This window comes from Myotis myotis, unplaced genomic scaffold (genome assembly GCF_014108235.1).
Source record: "Myotis myotis isolate mMyoMyo1 unplaced genomic scaffold, mMyoMyo1.p scaffold_m19_p_6, whole genome shotgun sequence".
Lineage (NCBI taxonomy): Eukaryota > Metazoa > Chordata > Mammalia > Chiroptera > Vespertilionidae > Myotis > Myotis myotis.
Genome location: NW_023416368.1, coordinates 93,825,720 through 93,850,335, shown reverse-complemented (window position 1 = coordinate 93,850,335; position 24,616 = coordinate 93,825,720). Strand labels below are relative to the sequence as shown.

General features: G+C 49.8%; 1 protein-coding gene across 3 annotated transcripts in view; it reads right to left on the bottom strand.

The window, feature by feature from the left end:
• Window positions 1-965: 965 nt before the first annotated feature.
• DPYSL2 (dihydropyrimidinase like 2) overlaps window positions 966-24,616 on the bottom strand; it is a 103,913-nt gene continuing 80,262 nt past the window's right edge. For all 3 annotated transcript variants that reach the window (XM_036313824.1, XM_036313825.1, XM_036313826.1), the window contains 7 exons: window positions 20,495-20,615; window positions 12,281-12,437; window positions 11,842-11,983; window positions 8,964-9,134; window positions 4,006-4,185; window positions 3,020-3,185; window positions 966-1,491 (listed from right to left, as the gene is read on the bottom strand). In XM_036313824.1, the coding sequence (XP_036169717.1) occupies window positions 1,400-1,491; window positions 3,020-3,185; window positions 4,006-4,185; window positions 8,964-9,134; window positions 11,842-11,983; window positions 12,281-12,437; window positions 20,495-20,615 (1,029 nt within the window). In that variant the 3' untranslated portion in view covers window positions 966-1,399. The remainder of the gene's footprint in view (window positions 1,492-3,019; window positions 3,186-4,005; window positions 4,186-8,963; window positions 9,135-11,841; window positions 11,984-12,280; window positions 12,438-20,494; window positions 20,616-24,616) is intronic.

Here is a 24,616-nt window from a genome sequence, read left to right as displayed (position 1 = left end):
CAAGAAAAAAAGATTTTCCCCCAAAGTGAGAAGCCCCATTGTGTTCAGGAACCCCAAGACACTTAGCCAGGAAACAGCAGGCTCTTGGGGCCACTCCCACTAGCTCAACAATGCTGAGCTGGTGGTTGGCCTGAGGGACTGGTTGGCTCACTCGGGTCTGGGGTTCACTTTACAGATTTGATTATGTCTAACCAGGTAGCACTGCCTGGAGGAAAAACTCGCACGTCTGTAGCCTCAACTTCTGCCACATCTCGGCACTGCTTCAGGGTCTATTCTGGGCCCAGGTGTGCCCGTGAGGGTGGGCACCTCGGCCCTTCCCTGCACCTGGGAGGGTCTCAGACCCACATGCATGTCCTCATGGTGATGGGTGGGTAGCACCAGTCTTACAGGGACAGGACAGCAGATTACTACGGTTGTGATGACAAAGCTCACACCCTCCCAGGCAGGTTCTTATGACCACAGTAGAATGGTAGACCTGGTCATTGAAGAGGCAGTGAGGAAGGCGAGAAACCAGTGTCTCAGAGACAAGGGCTGGAAGAAACACAAAGAAAGAGAGAGGCATGAAACGAATTAAAAAGAGAGAGAGAGAGAGAGAGAGAGAGAGAGAGAGAGAGAGAGAGAGAGAGAGAGAGAATGAGAGAGAGAGAGAGAGAGAGAGAGAGAGAGAGAGAGAAGAGGTGAACCGAGGAAAAGATTTAATCTGCAGCAAAATCTAATCCAAAAAAAAAAAAAAAAAAACTGCCCTAAAAGCAGTCAGCCCAGAAGACTACGGAATGGTGATGTGGACATTCTGGAACCTCAGGAGGGACACGACGAGTTTGCCGACCACCCTGAATCAGCGTGATGGTTACATAATTGCATCATTAGGATGTCCAGTTCAAACCCCTTGTATTAGTATTGAATTAGGCTTTCTAATTTAGTATTAAAAAAAAACCTCCCCCCTCCCCCACCCATCCCTTCCCAGCCCCATAACGAAAACATTTTTTTTTTTTTAATTTAAAAAGAAAAAGGCAGCTCTGGGCAATTCACTTTATCTTCCCTCCTAATGAAAAGGAAGATGATAAATACAACAGAGGTTGGAGATGAGAAACACCCTCATGGTGATTTGCTCTGTTTCGCATGTCTGAGTGTTGGATGCAGTCCCCTGTACGGGGTTGGTGGGTAGACGTGGTGTGATGTTTGTAAATGTGTAGAGAAGTGGGTGAGCAAAGTCAGTGACTCCGGGTGAGGGACGGAGTGTGAGGCCCAAGAGGGAGCCCCGTGAACTGGCTGCCCCACAGTAACTATCACAGGCTCTTTAAAAAAAAAAAAAAAAAAAAAAAGGAAGGAAGGAAGTCTCAGAATGTCCTCAGGTGTCCCATCCCCCAACCCCTATCCCCCAGTGGAATGGGCCCTGGATCTAGCCCAGGCTGGTGATGTTGGCACGGCCACCAGGGGGCGCCACGATGCGCTGGGTGGTGCGACGGGGGATGTTGTCGTCAATCTGAGCACCTGGAGAGGAAAGAGGGGTGAGGGTCAAAAGCAGAGTTACAGGAGTTCCTGCTCAAAGGGCCGGACCCATTCTTTGTCCTCTCAACACTCCCTGGAAGTTTAAACTACAAAAAAGTGATGGGCTTAAGGTGGCCAAAGACTCTGATGGTATAAAGCAGTACCTGCAGAAGCCAGTTGGATCCATCACTTGAAAAAGTAAAGCTACATATAAAGGGACACTCCATTCAAGGCTGTCTCCTGCCTCGGTACATCCTGCCCCTATTCTGGTAGTCAGTTGAGTGCAGCTTTTCCGAAGGCACAGCCCCCTGGCGTTACGTTCCCCTAACACTACTCACCTCACTGTCTAATATGATGGTTCCTTATATTAATGGCCTGGTGACATAAGACAGCACAACACCATTAGCTCATTTTAATTTACGACAAAACTAAGGTTCATTATTATTAAATCTTTCGAAAATGGGTAATCTGTATATGGCATATATGGCAATGTTCTAAAAACGAATATATCTGACCCCCCCCCCCCCCAAAAAAAGGATCTAATTAACTGTTTAACACACCATAGAAATCTGGATACATATTTGTGGTTCAGAAGGCTAGAAAAGTGGAAGGGTTCTAGTTATGGGCCAAATGAAGGAGTGGAAGGAAATTTCAAGTGTGGAAGCTCTAAAATCTTGACCCCTTACTCTCATCATCCCTAATATCACATATTTTATTCAAGCAAATAGCTAACAATTCTCAGATGGCTCTATTCTGAGCTCTTTGCATGCACATTAATTCATTTAATCCTCACAACAACTCCATACGGTAGCTACTACTATTATACCCACTGTATAGATGAGGAGACTGAGGCGCAGCTAGAAAGCATCTGGACTACAAAGTTAAGCTGCTGAAACCCCATAAGCTGAACTATACAATATACAGTTGACCCTTGAACAACGCAGGGGGCAGGAGTGCCAACCACCTGTGCAGTCAAAACTCTATGTATAATTCTGACTCCCTCAAAACTTAATTACAATGGGCTCTTCGCATCTGTAGATTCAACCAAATATGGACCAAAAACACTATTTTAGATTTGTATCTGGGAATCTGGGAATGCAAAAATATTGTTTTTGATCCACATCTGGTTGAACTGTATTTATTGGAAAAAATCCACATATAAGTGGACCTGCACAGTTCAAACCCATTGTTCAAGAGTCAATTGTACTGCAGACTAGGGGAGAAGAGAAATCCTGAAATACCACCACATCTTTTTCTAGGATGGCCATAATACAGAGAAAAAAATGTCCTATTAATATACTGGGTATTGCACACAGTGTACACATCATGCCATTATATGTGACACAAACTGATGTCAGGGCTCTGAAACCCACTGGCCACTGGCTGTGAATGACATCTCTGGTGATATCAGTATTTCCCTTTTGGGGAAAATGGGAATACCATTCATTTCTGCTTCTTCTCCTTCTACAAAAGTGATTCCAGACTCACCAGCCCGCTGCAAAACTGGGCCCTCCCCAAACCATAACCATACCAGACAAGCTGAATCCAGACTGGTGCAGGTTCCGGACGGGTGGGGCCTGCTGCTTGGCCGGAGACGTCTTAGCCGACGAGGCTGGAGTGACTGTCTTGGGTGTCACAGACACCTCGCACACAGGCCCATCGTACAGGCCACGGGGAACCCCTCTCAGCTCCGCCAGCTGCAAAACACAGGCCCCGCCCCCCGATTCAGGCGGCATTCGGAGGATGCCTCCCTGGCCACCCTCCCGATGTGGAAGAGGAGAGGCTAGAACAGAGGCCGGTGAGATTTAGAGATGGGGGCGCTCCTTATGGAGGGCAGGGCAGGGACAGATGTCAGCATGGGGCCCGCTCCAGGACTCCAGGCTAGTGATCCTCCTAGGTGGGTCATGGGTAACTGGCTACTGTATAAAAATTAACATTTCTTACCATTTTCCCCAAGGCACTTCCACTTAAACCTACAGAATTTCCAAATATATTGTGAAAGGATCTGTTTTGATGGTCAAGATCTGGCCCAAACTTTCTTTCCAATCTCACTCTCCCTTTAATACCCTTCCAACTCCATTGACCCCAGCCTGACACCTCCCTGCCCAGTGCTGTAGACTACTCTCCATGCCCTGAAGACACCATATATTTTCCGTACTCATAACATTCTCTCTACATATTCCTGTGTCTCCCTTCTTTGACTTGCCAATCTCCCACTTAACCTCCAAGACCCAACTCAGAATGCCCTCTCGCCATGACACTTTCCCCCCTGACTCCACAGCAGTGGCTCCTGCCCTGGAACCCTATCACAGTACATGTCAGTCTCACTTCATTCTGGCTGGCTGTGGACACGGCTGAGTCCTCCGCTGGTATTCTCAAGTCCAGGAATTAAAAAAAGTTTCCTTTTTCTCTGAATCCTTCGTACTCATCTTGATATTCCGACTCAAAGTGCTTAGAAGGGTTTATGAAACTGAATGTAATCAATGACAAAACAATCATATGCTCCAAGCTACTCACCCTGCTCCTTGCCTTGATACGCTTGTAAACAAAATCAGGGAAGGGCTTCCGGGGGATGTAGCGCCCAGAGCCTTCGGTGACATGAAGGGTGCCGTCTTCCAGGACAATCTTCCCCTGGCTGATGACCACCAGCGGAGAGCCACGGCACTCCATGCCTTCAAAGATGTTGTACTCGAGAGCCTGCAGGAAGAGGGCACAGGACACTTAGATACGCCTGCCACCCTGGCTAGATTTCGCCAGGCGGGCAGCACCCACTGCCCTGTATCACATGGACAAAAGAAAGACCCAGAGCTGGAGTCCCTGCCCCACGGACCACACCAGCAGGCATTAATCTCCAAGTCTAGAACATGGAATCATCTCTTCCCACCAGAAAAGCATGAGGACTTATAAATGCTACAAAACATAAGAGAAGGATTCCACGCATTAGCAGCGCCCTTGTTCTCACTAACTGAAGCTCCAATCAGGTTGGAAGCAGAGGCCTTCCGTGACTGAGTTCTAAAGTTAACCTTGAGTGGCCATCCTGGGCTAGGGTTTCCCGCTGGTGAGCCTGGCTCTCCATGCTGTCAGCGATGTGGTGAAGCTGCAGTCCCTAAATGAAAGGACCGGGGTAATTTAAGGGGCTTGCCTTCATGAGATGTTTGAGGTTTAGTTCATTTCCCAAACATGCAGCAATCCAAGCTTTTCAGGGTGAAAGACTGGCGTATCTGTGCGCTCTCTTGGAAAACGGGCTGGAAGCAAGGCAACAGAAATCGGGGGCACTGTGCTCCCCACAAAAACCCACTGTCAGTCTCCTCCCGCAGCTTCAGCTCACCCAGGCCCACCCCGACTCCCGGATGCCTCCTGCTCCTTCCTGCCTGCCCTGTCACAGGCACCAATGCCTGCGCTGAGCCCAGGAATGGAGCATAAATAGGCAGCTCCAACCATACAAAGCTGCTTGGGCTTCTGGGAGAATTCAGACCAGGTTATCAGCACTAAAGGAGTTAGCCTGGGAATGAGCTGTCCTGCTGCAGGTCAGCACCTCTGCTGATAAGCATGGAGAAGCCCCGGCTGGCTCCTTAGCTCACATCCGGTGTCAAAATGCAGTGGCGCTGGCCCGGCCAGTGTGGCTCAGTGGTTGAGCATTGACTCATTAGCCAGGATGTTACTGTTCAATTCCCAATCAGGGCACATGCCCAGGTTGCTGGCTCAATCCGTGGGAGGCAGCTAATCAATGAGTCTCTCATCAGTGATGTTTCGCTCTCTCGTGCGCGCGCACTCTCTCTCTCCCCCTCCCCTTCCTCTCTGAAATCAATAAAAACATTTTTTTTTAAATGCAGCAGTGCTGACTGAGAACAGCAACGATGGAGAGTCAGTACTGCTCTGAGGCTCCGAGCAGTATGGAAGCAACCGAAGGAACGAGGCAGAGAGCATCTCGGAGGAGGGACCCAAGTGTGTCCCCAAGCCTTTCGTTTATTCTAAGACTCTTCCCTGAAGTCAGAATGTGTCTTACAGCAGGTGGACCTGCACAATCAGTTGCTATCAGTGGAGACTGAACCGAGTGCTTCCAGGGGGACCTGGGTTTGCTTTTCCCTCTGGCCTAGAGGACGACCACATGGAATCCACTGGATATTAAATTCCCAGCTTCAGGTTCTTCTGGACCCTACAGGCAGCAGGAACTCAGACCTCCAACTTGCATCAGTACTGGCATTCGGGTCATACTCTCCGAGGAGGCATTTTGCCCTCTCAGTACCCAAAGCCAAAGTCAAGGCTCGCAGGCATTTGCCATCATATCCTGCGAGGCAGATTCCCCTCTCACTTACCCTACACTGAGCACAAGCTGGTCCTTGGTGGCACAGCGTATTTTTATAGGTTCTCCCTCACCTTGACTGTGATGTGGCCCGATGGTGGCACATAAACTAATGGAACATCTGAGCACCGATGGCATTCAGATGTGGTGAGATGCAGAAGCTGTGTGACCATGGGCAGCTCACCCAGCCCTGCCGCTCTCAAAGGCTTGGCAACGAATGCAACACCAAAAGCATCCCACATGCGCAGACCCCTGAGAGGATCCTGTCAGCTCTGAAATGACTTGGAGAGGGTGACATCCTTTAAGGGCTGGATCAAGCTCCCTCTCTGTCTTGTTACTCCACAGCTAACTGTCTATATTCTCACAGACTCCCCTGCGCCCTACTGGAGCAATGGAGACAACCTTGGACTCGGTGCCATCTGCCTTGGGTTCACATCCTGGGCCGCTATTTGCCACTTGTGTGACTTAGGACAAGTCCCTTACACTCCTCTGATCCACAGCTTCCTCGTCTACAAAAGGCCCACTTTGCAGGAATGGTGCTAGGATCACAAGAAATAGAAAAACCAGAGCAGCTAGCATACTACCTGACACAAAGCCGGCATGTAGAGAACATTCCCTCATCCACTGTCTGGTTTTTCATTGCTCTGTCCCAACAAGATCGCAGGCCCTTTAGTGCCAACAACATTGTAAGACACGTGAATTGAGTTTAACTGCATGTGAAGCCTGAGCATAACCCGCTGCAAGAACTTTGGGCCACCTCCCATTCTGAGAAGATGGAGGAGCCAGCCCCACGACCCTAAGTGACTAAAAAATCAACAAGTCAGTGGTCAGATCACAGTCCTCTGGGTGTTCAGAGCCCACCCTCTGTCAAACCATGAGGCAGTCTGGCTTGATCTCTCCCCAGTGTAGATGTGTTTAACCTACATCCACAGGGGCCCCTAAATTACTCATCTGGCTGGATGCCTGGAAGATCCAAGCAGGCTGTCAATAATAGTTATCTAAATGCTCCAAATTAACACTAATCAGCGCTGTGGTAGGAAACACTGTCACATGGGACAGCCTCCTGTCGGTATTCTCCCAAATGACGAATGCTGCACAGGCGTGCTTAGTGTGGGCTCTTTAAAACAAGTGAGGATGAAAAAGAGGCACTTCTGGAAGTCAGCATGTCTTAGGTGAGGTTGCCTGGAGGTAAAGCCAGGGCAGTGCTATCTCGTCCAAAGGTTCAGGTGGAATGCCTGGAGGGAGAACCTGTCTTCTCGAATCATCGCTCCTTCACCCAGGTTAAGGGCGCCAAATGCAAGCTCCCTAGTGAGGTCGTCTGCAGTTTAAATAATGAGTCCAGCTCTGCCTTCACAGGAAGCACCTCTGGGAAGGACTGCAGGGAGGGGAAGCTGCATCTGCACTGAACCCCGACCCGGAGGCGGCATACGCAGTCTGGCAGGGAAGCGCGCTGGACAATTCTGGGTTCTAATTCTGGCTCTACCGCAAAATAGCTATGTAACATTAGCTCTCTGAGCCTCGGTTTATTTATCTTCCCAATCGGGATAATAATACCATCCCTTTACTGAAAAGGCCAAATGAAAGAGTAAATGGGAAGGAATATGATGTTAACTGCATAGGAATATGGGGGTTCACTGGGCAGGATCCGCTACCTGGAAAGAAGCCACCCTGGACCCCAAGAGGTTGTGATTAGGTTACAAGTCGGTGTGGCCATGAAGCTATGCTGCAAAGCTAAGCCAGCCAGTGAGAAAGGAGGATGAAAGTCAACTACAAGTAAATAGCAAGGGCGGAGCAGCCTTCCCGGAAGGCACCTACCAACTCAGCACCCACAGGTGCCAGTAGAGGCTAGTGAGCACCACACCTCAAACCCCTCTGCTCAAATGGGAGAGGACTGGGGTGCAGCAAAGGGTCCAGGGCTGTCCTGGAGAAATGCCAGACGCCCACCCCTGAGCTGTGGTGGTACCTGGGAAAGGAGTCAGGCTAGCTGGGGTGGGCAGTCTAGAATCAGATTCCCTACTGAGCCAGCTTTCAATTCAGAACTTTAATTCACTTCCAGATTCATGAGTTTCTAACAAAACACTTCTGTCCTGTGTCCATTTCTTTTCCAAAGCTCCCTTTGCCCATATTCTTTCAATGGTATATCTATACAGATACATCAATATATCTGTACAGACACATACACATGAAACTTTTTCTGTAAAAAACCTCTGCCTAAGGCCCCTGACCTGACTCACAGGACATCCAGAGACCTCAACTAAATCCCACACTCGCAACTGAGGAGCTTGAGACGTGACATGAGTTACTTGCCCAAGGTCCCATTAACAAGTCAGGGCACCGCCAAACTCTGCAGTCTGGACTAAGAGACAAGAGACACTCCAGGGCCTTGGCCGGGTAGCTGAGTTGGTTAGAGCGTTGTCCCAATATGCCAAGGTTGTAGATTCAATCCCCGGTCAGGGCACATACAAGAATCAACAAAGGAATGCACAGATAAGTGGAATAACAAATCTTTCTCTCTCTCTCTCTCTCTCTCTCTCTCTCTCTCTCTCTCTCTCTCTCTCTCTCTCATCAATAAATGGATTTTAAAAATTAAAAAAGTGACACCCCAAACTCCAGATTCTAAAATCGTATCAGAATGGCTGCAGGGAGTATTTCTTCTATTTGGAAAGAAGTCAAAGTCAATTAGTTCTTTGAGGACAATAAGAGCCTCTGTCATTTATGTTTCTATAGGGCAACACTGACATGAGAAAACAATGGCTTAAAAGAATAGACATGCCCAGTGGGCACCTCAGGAGTGTTTATTTAGGTCCCCTACACCAATTGCCGCCATGGGAGATGCTGCACCAAACTAGAAAAATGGAATGGTGTCTGACTCCTAGCAGCTCCCAATGTCCTGCATGACTGGAGGCTCTGAAGGTCTGTAAGTAGAGACTCTGTCTGTAAGAGAGGCTGTGGTACTCCAAAATGATAAGCATAACTTACCGTCAGTCTTTTTGACCTCACTAAAGAAAAAAAAAATTTTTTATCAACAAAAAGGAAATTATAATATATCCCAGGGAACGTTCATTCCTATCACAGTGCGTTCTCTCCCTCAATCCTGGGACTCTCCATGCCTCTGTCTCTTTCTGTGACTGTGATCTGTTTGGATTGGTTGCGCACAGTGAACAGGCCTTACACTGTTGTGGGTCTTGGCAGAGATGGTTTTAACGCTGTCGGGGTCCCAGATGACCAGGTCCGCATCAGATCCCACGGCAATGCGGCCTTTCCGGGGGTAAAGGTTGAAGACTTTGGCTGCGTTGGTGCTGGTCACGGCCACAAACTGGTTCTCATCCATCTTCCCAGTGACCTGCAGAGTAGAACACACACACACACACACACACACACACACACACACACACACACCAGAAACAGGTCAAGAGGTTGAAGGGTGGACTGCGACTCAGCAATAAAAGTGAACACACTTTTGATACATACGACAACTTGGATGTAAGGGCATTATGCTGAGTGAAACAACCAATCTCAAAAGGTCACATACAGTATGATTTCATTTATATACACATTCTTAAAATAACTAAGCTACAGAGAAGGAGAACAGAATAGGAGTGATGAGGGTAGGGATGGGTGTGACTATACATGGGCAGAGTGAGGGGCTCCTTGTGGTGACAGCGGACATCTGTACCTTGTTTGCAGTGATGGTCACATGAATCTCCATAGGACAAAAGGACACACACACACACACACACACACACACACACACACGGCACCATCGTTGATTGCTGGGCTTTGATATCTTACTATAATTATGTGAGATGCAGCTATTGGGGGAAACGGGAGGAGGGTACACAGGCCCTCTCTGTCTTCTCTTTGCACCTTCCTCTGAATATAATTATTTCAAAATGAAAAGTTAAAAAAAAAGGTGACGGGGATACAAACTCCTCTTGAGGAAACATCATTAGACTTGAGTGGCTGTCCTTTTCAAAGATACGGCGCAGACCTAGGCTTCTAGTCTAGCCAATCTAGAGGTCTCAGCCCCATGTCTGGGTTTCTGCAGCCAATGACATTTCCTCATGTCCTTCCTGCCCTTTCTCATCACTACCATGTGTGCTCTATGTCCTTTCAAAAGCAGAATTTGAGGACGTGCCTGCATAGAAAACTACCCTAAAGTAGTAGAAAACTGGGCAAAGGAAATGAGCTGGTATTAAGAGGAAGAGAAAAATATCAATGGTCCATAAGCATATGAAAACATACTCACTCCAATTAGTAACTGAAGGGATTGAATGAAAGACAAATTCACCCATCAAATTAGCCACATTTTGGGGGTTTTGATTATCACACCAATGAGGACCAGGTGGAAGAGACTGAGGGATGTCACACAATGCTGGTGGCACACAAATGGATGCAGTCTTCCTGGAAGTAACTTTGGCAATATATATAGCAAAAGCCCAAAAAATATACATATCCTTTGACTCAGCAATACCACTTCTAGAAATTTCTCCTAGAAGCATAATAAAAGATATGTCCAAGGATAGTCATCCTAGTAACAAAACCAGGTTCCCTATGGGAAGCTGAGCACTGGATCAGTCCAGTGGACAGCCTGACAGGACCAAGAGGCTACCCATTTCTTCAGTGGGGTGGGAGGTGGTTGTTTTGTTAATGTACAATTCAATGACATACCCAGATGCAATTGTACAACTCGATTTCACTGTTCATTTGTATCACCAATAAGGAAAATATTGCTTGGTGATGGTAAGACATAAAAGTACATGACAGCCCTGCCAATGTGGCTCAGCAGTTGAGCATTGACCCACGAACCAAGAGGTCGCTAGTTCAATCCCCAGTCAAGGTACATGCCCAGGTTGCAGGCTTGATCCCCAGTAGGGGGCATGCAGGAGGCAGCCGATCGATGTTTCTCTCTCATGGATGCTTCTATCTCTCTTATCCCTCTCCCCTCCTCTCTCTCTAAAAAATTCAATAAAAACATATATTTTTTTAAAAAAGTGCTCTGAGGCTTTCCTAATTCAATTCTTTGGATTCTGTACGAGAAAAATAAATTTTCACTGCAGGTGTAACTTCTCAGTCACAGCAGCAAACTATTTCCACTTAAAGTGTATATCCAATTTCTCAACTTATAAACATGCAATTAAAAATCACTTTCAAGACCACTTATGCAGTTACCACCAAACTACTGTCAAAACAGAAATAAACTTTTCCTGCATTAAAAAAAAAATCAGAAACAACATAAATGTTCAAAGAACATAAAGAATAAAAACAAGTTTTTCAGGTATATTTCAGAATGTGGAGACCTTTTCATGATGTATTGTCTTAATAAAACAGGCCGTGGTGTTTACACACTCACACACACACATATCATATACACACATGTGCACTCTTGCACTGACAAAAAATGGAAAGACATTTGGCCAACATATTAATTGTCATTAAATCTGAAAGATGGTGTCATGAGTAGTTTTTATTCACTTCCATTCTTTCTGGAACAAGGATATATTGTTTGCATAATTTAAAAAATTCATTAGGAAACAAAACCTGTGCTGTTGTTATGTTTTAAAGCACTGAAAATGCAAAAGTCCCAAGACCCTTGAAGGTCAGAGTATGCTCAAAGCAGGCCCGCCACCAGCCTGTAGTTGTTGTGGGTAGAAATGCTGAGCCCAAAGAGCCCTAAAAACACTTTTAAGGACATGGAGTCCATTTCCAAGAATAGAAGGTTAACTGAGAAAGTCACCAGGTCTCTAAGGAAGCTTTTTCCTGACTAATCACAAAAGAGTCACATTTTAAAGACTGTGGGGTATTGTTTTTTTTAGTCTCCACTGATCACAAATGATAATGATAAAAAATGTATATAAAATGTTTAGAAGGAAATGAACTATATAAGGCGAGATCTTGGATTCCCAAACCTAAGAAATATTGTCATACAAATACCAGCTTCTAGAATTTTCTCAACTGCCATTGCAAGGCTGACATGAGACTGATGGCCCTCAGATGAGGAGGCCGGGGAAAGCTGGGGCCAGCCCAGGAGGGAGAACACTGCTCCTTACCACAGCCTTATCCCAGACGACGGACATCCGCTCCTCAGTGCCATTGGTGCCTTCGGGGATCAGGGTGAAGTTGTCCTTTCCGACCGCCTTCTGGGCAGTGTTGAAAGTACAATGGGCACTGCCAGTGACCTGGAGATCTCCACTGGAAGGGAAACAGATGACACCTATTTGTAAGGCATCTTAGGGTGTCACCGCACCACAGTGGAATCCTTTGGATATCGCATTCATCCCTGTCGGCTGGCCCACATTTTTATTCTAAATCCCCCTCCCCAGAATGGTGCCAAAGTGACAATCCCCTGTTCCCGTTTAGCCAACTGAGTCTGGAGAACACAGGTCTGTCTGCAAGCCTTCTTTTGCCCACCATGCTGTAACCCACCAGGTCAGGTTGGTCTGAGCGAAGACTGAGAATGGAAAGTGTGAACAAGTCGCCAAGACTCACCAGGACAGCAAGGAGTTCAGAAAGTCCGGAGTGGTCGGGTCAGGGCTCAGGGGTGGAGAGGTGACAAAAGCAGCGGCCTTGGCCCAGTTCTTGCTCCAGTAGTGGGAGCCATCAGTTCCCAGGCTGGCGGTGACGGGCTCGCCGTACACCACGGTTCCTGACAAAGAGAACAAAGCTGAATACCATGCAATGAGGGAGAAAGGCAACCAGCCTTGTTGGGAGTAGCCACCGGCCCAGCAGCATGTCAAGGACTCTCACCATCCCTTCAGAGAAGGTGCCAGCTGCATCTCACAGGTGAGGACACAGATACCTGAGGCCAAATACCTCACCCACCAAAGGCACCACCTCAATGTGTGTTCCCTCAGAGTTCACCTTGGGACCTTGCTCTTCTAACTCAACACACTCCGTAGGTGATCCCAAACGTTCCACCTCCTACACTGCTCATTCCCAAATCATTAACACTCTCAGACTGCATTCAAGCATCCAGGCTCAAGTGCTGTCTAGACTACTATTTTTGGGTGATCCATAGCAACTCAAACTTAAACTTACTGCTCACCAAATACTCCCCCTACTCTCCCAACACTTCCCAGACCCCCTCACAGTGTCTAGTTCTAGCTAATGAGCTGAGAGAGGGGATTAGATGTTATACCAAGGAGCTGAAGCATTGAGAGCAAACACAGATCTGCCCAAGAGACAGTGTAGCTCCCTGAGCACCGCCTGAAGGGAACTGCCATTAGCACCCCGAGTCACAGCTGGCTTTGTAAGAGAAACAAAGGACTTTGCAGTACATACTGCAAAATACACTGTAAAGAAAGACTGTCAGTTCCCCCATGCCCAAATCATGTCCTTCTCTGGCCATTCATGTGCAAGCCAGACAGGTGGGAATCATTTACATCATAGAAAGCCAATGCTTCACTGGCTGAAACCCATCCTTTCCTCCACTGCGTGTCCCATCCCCTAGCTCATTCTCCCCCAGCTCATTCCAGCAGAGCCTCCCGATCAGAGTTTAGGTTTACTTTTGCTTTCCTAATCTTCTTCCCCAGCTCTCCATCCCTTCTCCATGACATTCCCGGAGTGATCTCCCTAAGACCGTCTTCCCAGGCCACTCCCTTCAAGAAGTCCTTCAAGGAGCATTTGCCTTCAAGCACAAAAAACGAACTCCTGGCTGCCACATCTGATGCAAGCCATTGTCCGGCGGCCTAACAAAGCTTATCTCCCCATTCACGTCATCCAAAACTCAATCCAGTCGCCACTCCAGTACTCCAATAACCACCCATTTTGAATTTTTGGATTCTCCCTAGACGGAGATACCCTAACGAACACGACTCTGCCTGCACATAGGAGGCTGAACTCAGTAAGTGTGCGTTAGGGTGATCTTTTACTAAGGAAAGGCATCGGAGCTGAAAACTGATGCCAGGCCAGCCTTCCCACCGCCAGGAATCCCCTCTCCTCACCACCTCCTGCCACAGGGCTACCCACCCCCACAGCGGTCCTTCCAGCCCGTCCGCATTCTCCAAACACAGGGTCCTCAGGGCCAAACACTTCTCAGTCAGGAATGTGTCTCCTTCCTCTCACAGCCTTCCCGAGGCCTTACCTCCAGATAACTAAACCACAGGCCCTCTACGCCGCAGCGGCCACTCTGAGCTGGCTCCTCCCAGCTGTGCCCTCCAGCCTCAGGAATTTCATAAAGAACCCTGTTCAGCCGGCGGCGTCGGAGGCCACAGCGGGCAGCTCTCTAGGGGAAATCGGTAACAGTCCTGAAGCAGGAGGGAGGGCTCCACACCCGGGAAGCCTCACCCAGAAGGAAGTCCCCGGAGCCAACGCTCAGAACCCCCTGGCAGGTCTCCTGTGTGCCAGACCTTCTCAAAGCCTCTCAGGCAGAATTTGGTCTGAGGAGCCAGCTGGATGTAAACAGCTCCAGCTCATTCCAAAGTAGAAAAACTCCGCACACCCGAAGGCCCTGGCTGCCACCAAGTCCATTTATGAGATGCAAACAGCTGAGCAGGACCCAGCCGTGCGGTTCTCGGGACCTCCTCTCGGGCTCTTCCCCTCCCGGCTCCGCGCAGCCGGGCCTGGAGCCCTGCTGGCTATTGCCATAGCACAAGGCAGAGGCTGGCACAGGCATCAGGAAAACAAAGGACTCATATCCCTAACGTGTCCAGGTTTTGTTGACATGAAAAAGTTCAAGAGAGCAGAACCACCTGGAGAAAAAAATCCTGGACCACCATAACGTTCCCTGATTTTCCCGTAAATTGCTCCTGCTCATCCTCGGCCTGAATCAGCCCTGCAGTTCTGCTTTGGAAACCTGAGAGCAAGGAGGGGTTGGCTCCTGAACGCATCCTGAATCCCCCTCACGTGCGTGCCCTTGACTGTGGCCCTCATCTCAGTCTGTGACATACAACTGCTGGAGGCGCGGGGCTGGTGCACAGAACATGCACTCGCCGCGAAAGAATGAACTCGGCCTTCAACCTCTGGAAAACCCAGAAGTGGGTCAGAGCTCCAAGGCCACTGCTGAGCAGCCCTGCCTGAGGCCCAGGCTGAGCCAGGGCTCCTGGGCCGGGGCCAAGCTGAGGCGGGGGCACTTAGAGAAGGAGAAAGGCAGCTTGAGGTTCATTTCTGCTTTGTCCTTCCTGTTCAGATTCCAAGGGATCCTAAGATGCTGCGGTCTTTCGGTTTATTCCTTTTCTTCACCCTAAGTGCAGGGCAGGAGTTAGGAGCCATGCTGGGAGCTGGGAGCTGCTCCCCGCACCAGGGCGAGCTCCTGTTTGATGTGCCTGAGCAAGCCCTGCGGGAGCTTCTGACCCTCAGGCCACAGACACACTGAGCTGCCTTCCAGAAACAGTCACCACTAATCAGAATAAACCACGATGGGCTCGATTGGCCGATCCGCACTCCTCCACACACACTGCTGAGGCCTTCTTGGCAGAGGCCAGACCTTCCGATGTCCTTCTCCAGGGGCGTCTAAACTGAAGGATGGGACCCTGAGCTAGCAGCTGGCAGGCTCCCCAGGCCCAGGCCAGCCCGGAACAGACTGCAGGGCCCGCGGCTGGTGCGGAATCACAAGGGGCTGGGGCCTGAGAGCATTCATGCAGAGTAAACGGGAGGCTGGGCTGTGACAGCGCCCCATGGACAAGAAGCAGGGCAAACCCAGAGCAGAAACAATGGAAGACTGAGTACATGTCTTTCAACACACAACCACAAAAGCAGAGTGAAACACTGGCTGGGTCTCTCTCTCTCTCTCTCTCTCTCTCTCTCTCTCTCTCTCTCTCTCTCTCTCTCATCCGAGCCAGGAGCCAACAGCCGGGCCTACCCATGAGTAATCCCGTCAGATTCTGGTACCCAGAGGGTTCCAGAGGAAGAGAACCAACGTTCCCTGAATGAGTCTGGGGTTTTGGAATCGCCCCACTAATCTGATTTGTTTTAAGGGCACTAATGACTCATTTCCACTAGGAAAGAGGGCAACAGGGATGCGCAAAATATCCCCACCACAGACACGCTTACTATTTACTCTAAGAAGTAACGTTTGGGTTGACTGTGTGTTCGATACCTTAGAACATTTTTGTCAAATGGAGTAATCGTGCTAGACCACGTGGTAAAGAAAGGAGGGGCTCGGGGATGCAAGCTCACCGCCCAAGTGCAGCATCTGTGACCGGGGTTCCTGCCTGCCCTGAGGGAGATGCTTATCTGCAGCAGCCTCGGGCCTCAGACACCGGAACCTGCACAGACTCCCATCCTGCAGTGGCTGCATTACAGTGCAAACAGCATTCCCAAGCTCTGTGTCTGCTGCCAAAGTGAGGGCTTTGTCTGGGAAGGAATTTTTGCCTCCAGACAGCCTTGGGGCTCCAGCTGCACCATCAAGTCTTCCCTGAGTCTCCAAGCCCCCAGGCCAGCCTGCAAATTTCAGACTTGCCAGTGCCTACAACTGCAGGAGATTCCTTAAGGTATCTCTCTCTCTCTCTCTCCCTCTCCCTCCCTCCTGTTTCTCTGAAGAGCCCTGGCTAACAGATTTTTATGTCATGCACAAGCCAAGTCATGTGCCACTCTTTGGGTCCAAGACTGCTAGGCTGTGATTAGCATGACACTAAGGATCCATCCCCAAGTTGGGGTGGTCCTCCCGGCTCATCCATGACCACATGCTTCTCATTGTGCCTGCGTCATTCCTATTGACCCGCAGGGCAAAGGAAGTCTTGTCTCGGTTTGGGTTCCCAGGGTTTAACGTCCCTCAGCAACCACCAGATGTTGTGAGCATTTCTGCATCTGGTGGTGGGGCTGGATAAGGAGGAGGCTGGAGAAGAGTGTCTGCTGGCTAAGGTCGGGCACTCACTGCCCACTCACTGTCATCCCCACGCGGGAGGCATCGCGGCCACACTGGGTCACACGTGGACAAAATGCAGCCTGAGGGAGCCGCTGCAGAGCAGCCCCAGAGGGGCCCTCAGTGCAGAGGGGGCTGGCCCGGAGTCCCGATCCCGGGTTCGGCTTCTCATAGGATGAATGAGCTGGGGAGCACGATACTCACTTCCACATTTCAGTTTCTCTTCATGCTAGGAGCCTATTAAATAGACCAATGCCCAAGTGCTTTTGAAGAGTAAAAATTGCTCAGGGCAGCCTGGTCCTGGCTGTCCCAGTGGACGGCACAGAGGAGGGAGGAGCAGGTGCAAGGCCGCCTCTGGGGAACAGTGTGGTCGTGGTGGGTCAGGCAGGCATGTGAAAATAGTGTTCATTTATGTTTTTCCTCATATCTTTGCTTCCCCAAACTCCCCGTTTTAGATGTAGGACCAGCACATGGGAACCAATCAGAGAAGCAGGTGTAGGGTTAGGATTTTCCAGTAGTGCCCATCTGCAGAGACATGGAGAGTCCTCCCCTGTGGCCTGAGATAGGCAGTGCGTGTCTGTCAACAGTGGCACCTTCCTCCACGCTCTGACCACACATGGCTGCACCTCTTTGGCAGCACTGACCATCTGCCATTGTGACTTTCTGCCTGTGTCCCCACCCTGCTGGTGAAGGAGCTGACGGCTAGGACCATTTCGACCACTGCACAAAGGCCTGAAGTATCACACAGTAAAAGGAAATAGTAGCCCCAGCCAGCTTTGCTCGGTGGTTAGAGCATCAGCCCTTGGACTGAAGGGTCTTGGGTTTGATTACGGTCAAGGGCATGTACCTCAGTAGCAGGCTCGATCCCCTACCCAGGTCAGGACATGTGCAGGAGGCAACCAATCAATGTGTCTCTCTCACATCGATATTTCTCTCTCTCTGTCTCTTCCCCTCCCTTCCACTCTCTCTAAAAAGCAATGGGGAGAAAATAGCCTCAGGTGAAGATTAACAACAACAACAACGAAAGTACATAGTAAAAGCTCTTGAATGAATGATAAATCTCTCCAATTTATAGATGAAGAAATGGAGCAGCAGAAAGTTGGCCTCACACTTACCTCCAGGGCCAGAAGAACCCACCTAAAGAAAAGAATCCTTCGTAGAAAACCCTCGCCCAGGTCAGCAGGAGTCTTTCTTTGCTTCTCTGACCAGCCCTTCATTCAGCAACCATATGAGTAGCAGGTATGCGTGTTATACGCACCTTTATGAACAGCGTCTCACTCGAGCATCACTGTCGTGCTGTGCGGTAAGTCACTCTCCCTGCCCTCCCTTGCAGAGGGAAAACGGGGCCTAGAGATGACCCCTCCCCTGCCCAGCATCTCGTGCAAGTGCACAGGGGCCTGGCATCTGTCAGCACAGGAGGTTGATCCCAGCGTGTGAACGCTTATACAGCCTTATGTTGTTGTTCTTCTCGGCCCATATTGTCCCAGACTGTGCTGGGCGTCAGGCTTTAGTTTTACCAGGCTTGTTGAGGAACTGAACCCCAACAGATACCGACAAGAAGATGGTCACCACATTTCCCATACTAAAATAATCTCAAAGCATCGAGTCCCATATTAACATGGATAGGCATGGCCTGAGGCCAGATATCCCACCACTCGCCAGCCCCGGGGGTCAGTTTACTCAGCTGCCAAGTAAAGCAAAGTACAATGACCCCTGCCCGGCCACCTCCCAAAGTTGTTACAAAGTCCCAACAAGACAGAAAGAGTCTTAAGAGCCGGCAAAGCCAGCTAGGATTTCCATTCTTCCTCATAAACACGGGATGCACTGGAGGGTCCTGGCGGCCGGTCCTTCTGAAGCAAAGGCTTTCCGGACTGTACAGTGAGCGAGAGTCTGAATGCAAGAGCCGCCCTGGGAACCGCAACGCGGGCACAGCTGGGACCCACACCTGGGACCCACACCTGGAAGGTTCTAAAACAAACAGACTTACGTAGTCCCTTCTTCACCCTCACACCCTAATACTCACACAGGATCAAAGTCACAAAGACAACAGAGAGACAGCTCGGGCACCGAGTCTCAGCGCATCAGAACAGGACTGTTTGTATAACAACATTCTCTAGCTCCACATCTTCAAGTGGGGAAACTAAGGCACAGAAAGGAGAAGGGTCTCCAGCGTACCTGCCAGGGCTGGCCCAGACCCGGTCTGGTGAGAGGCCCTCCTCCTCCCTCCTCCTGTGCAAGTCACAGGCTGAGTTCAAAAACAAGGCCTCAGTAGTTAAATTATATTAAATTGAATGTTTAATTATATTAAAATTACATTAAATGTTTAACTTTTTGTTTCTTATTGTCATCTGAGTACAGTGTGGTTATTAAAACAAATGAAATAGGCTGCCGACCAATTCCTCCTTTCAGACACGGTGCCCACTGTGCCCGCTGGGGAGCAGCGGCTGTGACGCGCTGGGCGCTGAGGCTGACTCCCACACGCGCCGGCATGTTAGAAGCGGGTGCCTGGGTGACACAGGGCCCTCATGAGGGAGGGTCGCTCACAGTCACCATCTACCACGTTTCCTAGAAACAATTTACAGCCCATTCTGAGCAGACGAAGTTATTTTAGGTGAATCTTTTATTTCAAAAAGGCAATTCCTTCCAGCTGCCATGAGAGGACGAGCTGCAGCAAGAGGACAAAGTGCCATTCCACCTGATCTGGAGCCTGAGGACAGAGGCCCAGGAGCGCCCCAAGGAGGGCCTTCTGCAAGCCGCCCTCTCTTGGGACCAGCTGACTCCGTGGCCACTCAGCAGTTTGATCTAAATCTTGCCCCAAGTCACCCATCAGTGAAGAAATCCTAGTCCTCCTTATCCATGCAGATCCCATCCCACAGAGAACTAGAAACCAAGCCTCAAGGTCGGACTGCCCCTTATTAACAGAGAAAGAGGAATGCAGAGAGAACGGTAAAGCGAAAGGAGAATGAGAAAGAGAGGCCAAGAAGAGATGCGAGACCAGGAGAAAGCAGGGCAGAAATCAAGAGAGAAATGGAGACACAAAGATGGAGAGAGTAACAGAACAAGAAATGAAAGAAATGGAGAAATACGGGGCTGGAGAGATCCAGAGAGGCAAAGGGTGGGAACATAATGGGAGGAAGGAAGGAAGGAAGCAGGGAAAGAGGAAGGACCCTCTTATGATAGCCATGTTCACGTCAGGCCAAGAGCCACCTGTGTCCACCGCGTGCGATCAGGCTCTGTGTGGGCAGCTACCCTCCCAAGCCAGGAACACGTGGTGCGAGCATCCAAACTCGCTGCCAAGGGCAGGTTACAGCCGGGCTCGGCGGCATCCATAATGGATAAGGTGCCCACGGAACAGCTCTGGAAGCTGCACTTAGTAAATTAGTTTCCAATAACTCTCGATGGCCTCCCAGCTTCAGCCCAGACTATATCAACATAATGTACAGGGAGTGACTTGGGCACCAGAAGGCCTGGACATGACATGCCCAGGGCAACGCCCCTGCCCCACACCCCCCAGGCTCTCTCACCCAGTGGGCAGCACTACCGGCCACAAGGGGAAATGCATTTGCAACAGAAAGTTGCCCAGAAGGGTGCTGCTGCAGATGGAAAGTGATGCCATCCGTGTGCGTGCCTCGTTTATCTAGACTGCATCGAATTAATCCAACCTTCCCAGAGGAGGGGGTGGCAGGGGGGAGTGTGCCTGCCGCTGGTGCAGTGCTCAGCTTTAAACAGGTGCTGAAGGCCGCGCGGTGGAGCAGGGGAGAAACTGGAGCTCCTGCCTTGCTCCACTGTAATTAGGTTAATGCTGCCACGTGGTGAAAGCGGACCACTTGGCATGAGGGTCTGGAAAAGGAGCCCTGCTCGCTTCCAAACCGGCCGGCAGTCAGGCAGCCAGCAGCACCTACCCTTTTTCCGGGCCTGGGCGATGACTTCAGCCGCGCTCTTGCTCATCACTTTGGTGATGTACAGGGGGCAGTTGGTCTGGTTGGCGATGGTAATCGAACGATTCACGGCTTCAGCCTCGACCTACAGAAAAGCATCTGAATGTGAGAGCCGTCCCCACTCCACAAGCCCACCGTCACCCTCCACCCTGCAAAAAAGGCTAAGTTCCTAAGAGACCACTGTGTCCTCAAGACTCTCCCCTGAGTGGCACGCCAGATGTGACCTGCCCAGTGTCACTCCATGTTGACTGGAGTGGGCAGCATCCCTTCCTGGCCCTTCTGAGGGGTTCTGAGTGTGGTGGGCAGGCCTGCAAAGCCAGCAGCAGCCTGGGAGATGTGCAGCTCTCGGGCCTCACCCACACCCACAGGGCCAGCACCTCTTGGCAGTGAGACTCGAGGTGGTTTTAATGCTTGCTAACATTTGAGGACCACCACGCACAGAAACACTGCTCCCAATGTTAGTACTTCATTCCAGCTGCGTGGTCTTGAGTCAAGACCCTCATTGATGTGATCATTTGGGCTGGGCGCCTGTACGATGCTCACAGAGGAAGCCAGCACTGACGAAGGGACAATGCGGCCTCACAGGGTCCTGGGGATGGAGCAGGCAGCATCTGTGCAAACCAAAGTCCCTCTGTGTGTGGACCACTGCCGTGGCCAGCCACAGGCTGGTACGACCTTCAGCACAAGCAGGGAAAGAGCTGCTCTAATTAATAACATGATGCTTTAAACCTGATGCTTCCATGGATGAAAATTCAAAGACCCCATGCGATGACTGCTAAACCTGATCAGATAAGACTACTTAGAACAAATTATATCTTACAGAGGAATCAGCCATGCGTTTAGAAAGGGCAACTGAAAAAGCAAGTGAAGCTGTGAAACAACGGTGTCAGAAAGGCTTTTACTCCCTCCCAACTCTGGGCCAAAGGCTGTGGCTTGATCTCTTTGAGGCAAGGGGCTGGGCGTTACTCGGCTCTCTGAAGCCTCCATTGCCCATCCTCAGCCGTTCCCAATGTAATGCCCAGTGCACAACAAGTGCTTGAAAATGTTTACTCGCCGAAACCGGTTTGGCTCAGTGGATGGAGCGTCAGCCTGCGGACTGAAAGGTCCCAGGTTCGATTCCGGTCAAGGGCATGTACCTGGGTTGCGGGCACATCCCCAGTAGGAGATGTGCAGGAAGGCGGCTGATCGATGTTTCTCTCTCATCGATGTTTCTAACTCTCTATCCCTCTCCCTTCCTCTCTGTAAAAAATCAATAAAATATATTTAAAAAAAAAAAGAAAATGTTTACTGAACAAATAACTGGCTTCCTTCTATGTTCATGGTTAAAGCGAGGCTGTTCCATAAAGAGCTGTGATTTTCTTCACAAGAAATGACTGAACTCCTAACTGAACCATCTGAGCTAACCAAGCCCCACAGGAGCTTGGCCAAGAGCTGAGGCACTATAATTGCATTAACTGGTAATCTAATTTAATAACCTAAGACAACACTCACATTTGGCCTTTCAGGCATCAGATATGTGAAGAGAGATGTCTAGAAATCTAAAGGCAAACCAAATGGCTCTTGAAAAAGCTCATTAAACATCCAAATGTTTTTAATTCCTGGAATAGCTAACCGATCAGCGCTCTCTTTCTCCTTGGCTCCAGTTACAACCAAAGTGCCTCTGGCTCAGGCAGCACACGGGACAGACGTCCTCCATCTCTGTGGTCACCTCACAAGTCTGCAGAGTAGCCCAGATGGTGTGGCTCATTGGTTGAACATCGACCTATGAACCAGGAGGTCATGGTTCGATTCCTGGTCACATGCCCAGGTCCCCGCGGGTTCCATCCCTAGTGGGAAGGGGGTAAGGGGGGTGTGCAGGAAGTAGCTGATCAATGATTCTCTTTCATCATTGATGTTTCTATCTCCCTCTCCCTTCCTCTCTGAAATCATTAAAAATGCGTATTTTTAAAAAAATGTCTGCAGAGTAAAAAGGACTCCCCTAGAATCCTCATCGCTTCCTGGGGGTGCCAGTGACTTCCCAATTCACTGTCCCAACTCAGATACTCGAAAGTGAACAGAGGCACTATTCATAACTGCAGGGAGCAATGGGTGGGGACTGGGCTGTCCCGAGTGCACTGGAATGAGTAATCATCCTAATTAGTAATCATCCTAATGAGTAAATGGAGCAAAAGTGCCAGTTCTACCAGGGCCCTGCCCAAGAGGACTGGCTTCCAGGAAGCCTGGCTTTGGTTTGGAGAATCCGGGTCCCAGGGTCCCGTGGGGATTTGCTCATCCGCTGTGAGGTTCTGACCCCACCTCCCCCTCCCTCGCACAGGCCTGGAATGAGGGCAGAGGCCAAACTACAAGATTACCTCGTGGAGAGAGAAGGTCATTTAAACAAGTCCCCAGGCTGCACCCAGAACCATGAGAGAATCCACATTTCACCCTTCTATGTGTATAGCTGTGTGCCTGACATGCAGCATAAACTGTCTCACACACACCGAGCTCTGCTTTAAATACTATTGCTTTAAAACATTACGAAAATAGTATTTAAATTAGAAATAAAAACTATTGTCTCATTATAGAGCTCTCAGAAATTGGGGGGTCACTAGCCTTGTTTTCTGATTTTAAAAATGAGCATGCCTCCTTGGCCAGCATGCTCAGTGGTTAGAGCATCGACTGCATACCAGAGGGTCTCAGGTTTGATTCTTGGTCAAGGACATGTACCTGGGTTGCAGGTTCGATCCCCTGCCCTGGTCAGGCCACATGGGAGAGGCAACCAATTGCTGTTTCTCTCTCTCCTCCTCCTCCCTTCCATCTGCTCGCTCTTAAAAAAAATAAATAAATAATGGAGAAGATATCCTCTGGTGAGGATTAATAAAATAAAATTTAAAAATGCAACATCCCTAGGTCCAGAGAGAAATGCAAATTATATAGGAACACAGTGTCAGCACACACAGCAGTGTTCATATCCACACCAGCCCCAGGACACAGTGTCAGCACACAGAGCAGTGTTCATACCCACACCATCCCCAGGACACAGTGTCAGTACACACAGCAGTGTTCATACACACACCAGCCCCAGGACACAGTGTCAGTACACACAGCAGTGTTCATACACACACCAGCCCCAGGACACAGTGTCAGTACACACAGCAGTGTTCATACACACACCAGCCCCAGGACACAGTGTCAGCACACACAGCAGTGTTCATACACACACCAGCCCCAGGACACAGTGTCAGTACACACAGCAGTGTTCATACCCACACCATCCCCAGGACACAGTGTCAGCACACACAGCAGTGTTAATACACACACCAGCCCCAGGACACAGTGTCAGTACACACAGCAGTGTTAATACACACACCATCCACAGGACACAATGTCAGTACACACAGCAGTGTTCATACCCACACCATCCCCAGGACACAGTGTCAGCACACACAGCAGTGTTCATACCCACACCATCCCCAGGACACAGTGTCAGCACACACAGCAGTGTTAATACACACACCAGCCCCAGGACACAGTGTCAGTACACACAGCAGTGTTCATACCCACACCATCCCCAGGACACAGTGTCAGCACACACAGCAGTGTTAATACACACACCAGCCCAGGACACAGTGTCAGCACACACAGCAGTGTTCATACACACACCAGCCCCAGGACACAGTGTCAGTACACACAGCAGTGTTCATACACACACCAGCCCCAGGACACAGTGTCAGTACACACAGCAGTGTTCATACCCACACCAGCCCCAGGACACAGTGTCAGCACACACAACAGTGTTAATACACACACCAGCCCCAGGACACAGTGTCAGTACACACAGCAGTGTTCATACACACACCAGCCCCAGGACACAGTGTCAGTGCACACAGCAGTGTTAATACACACACCATCCACAGGACACAGTGTCAGCACACACAGCAGTGTTCATACACACACCAGCCCCAGGACACAGTGTCAGTACACACAGCAGTGTTCATACACACACCAGCCCCAGGACACAGTGTCAGTACACACAACAGTGTTCATACCCACACCAGCCCCAGGACACAGTGTCAGTACACACAACAGTGTTAATACGTACACCAG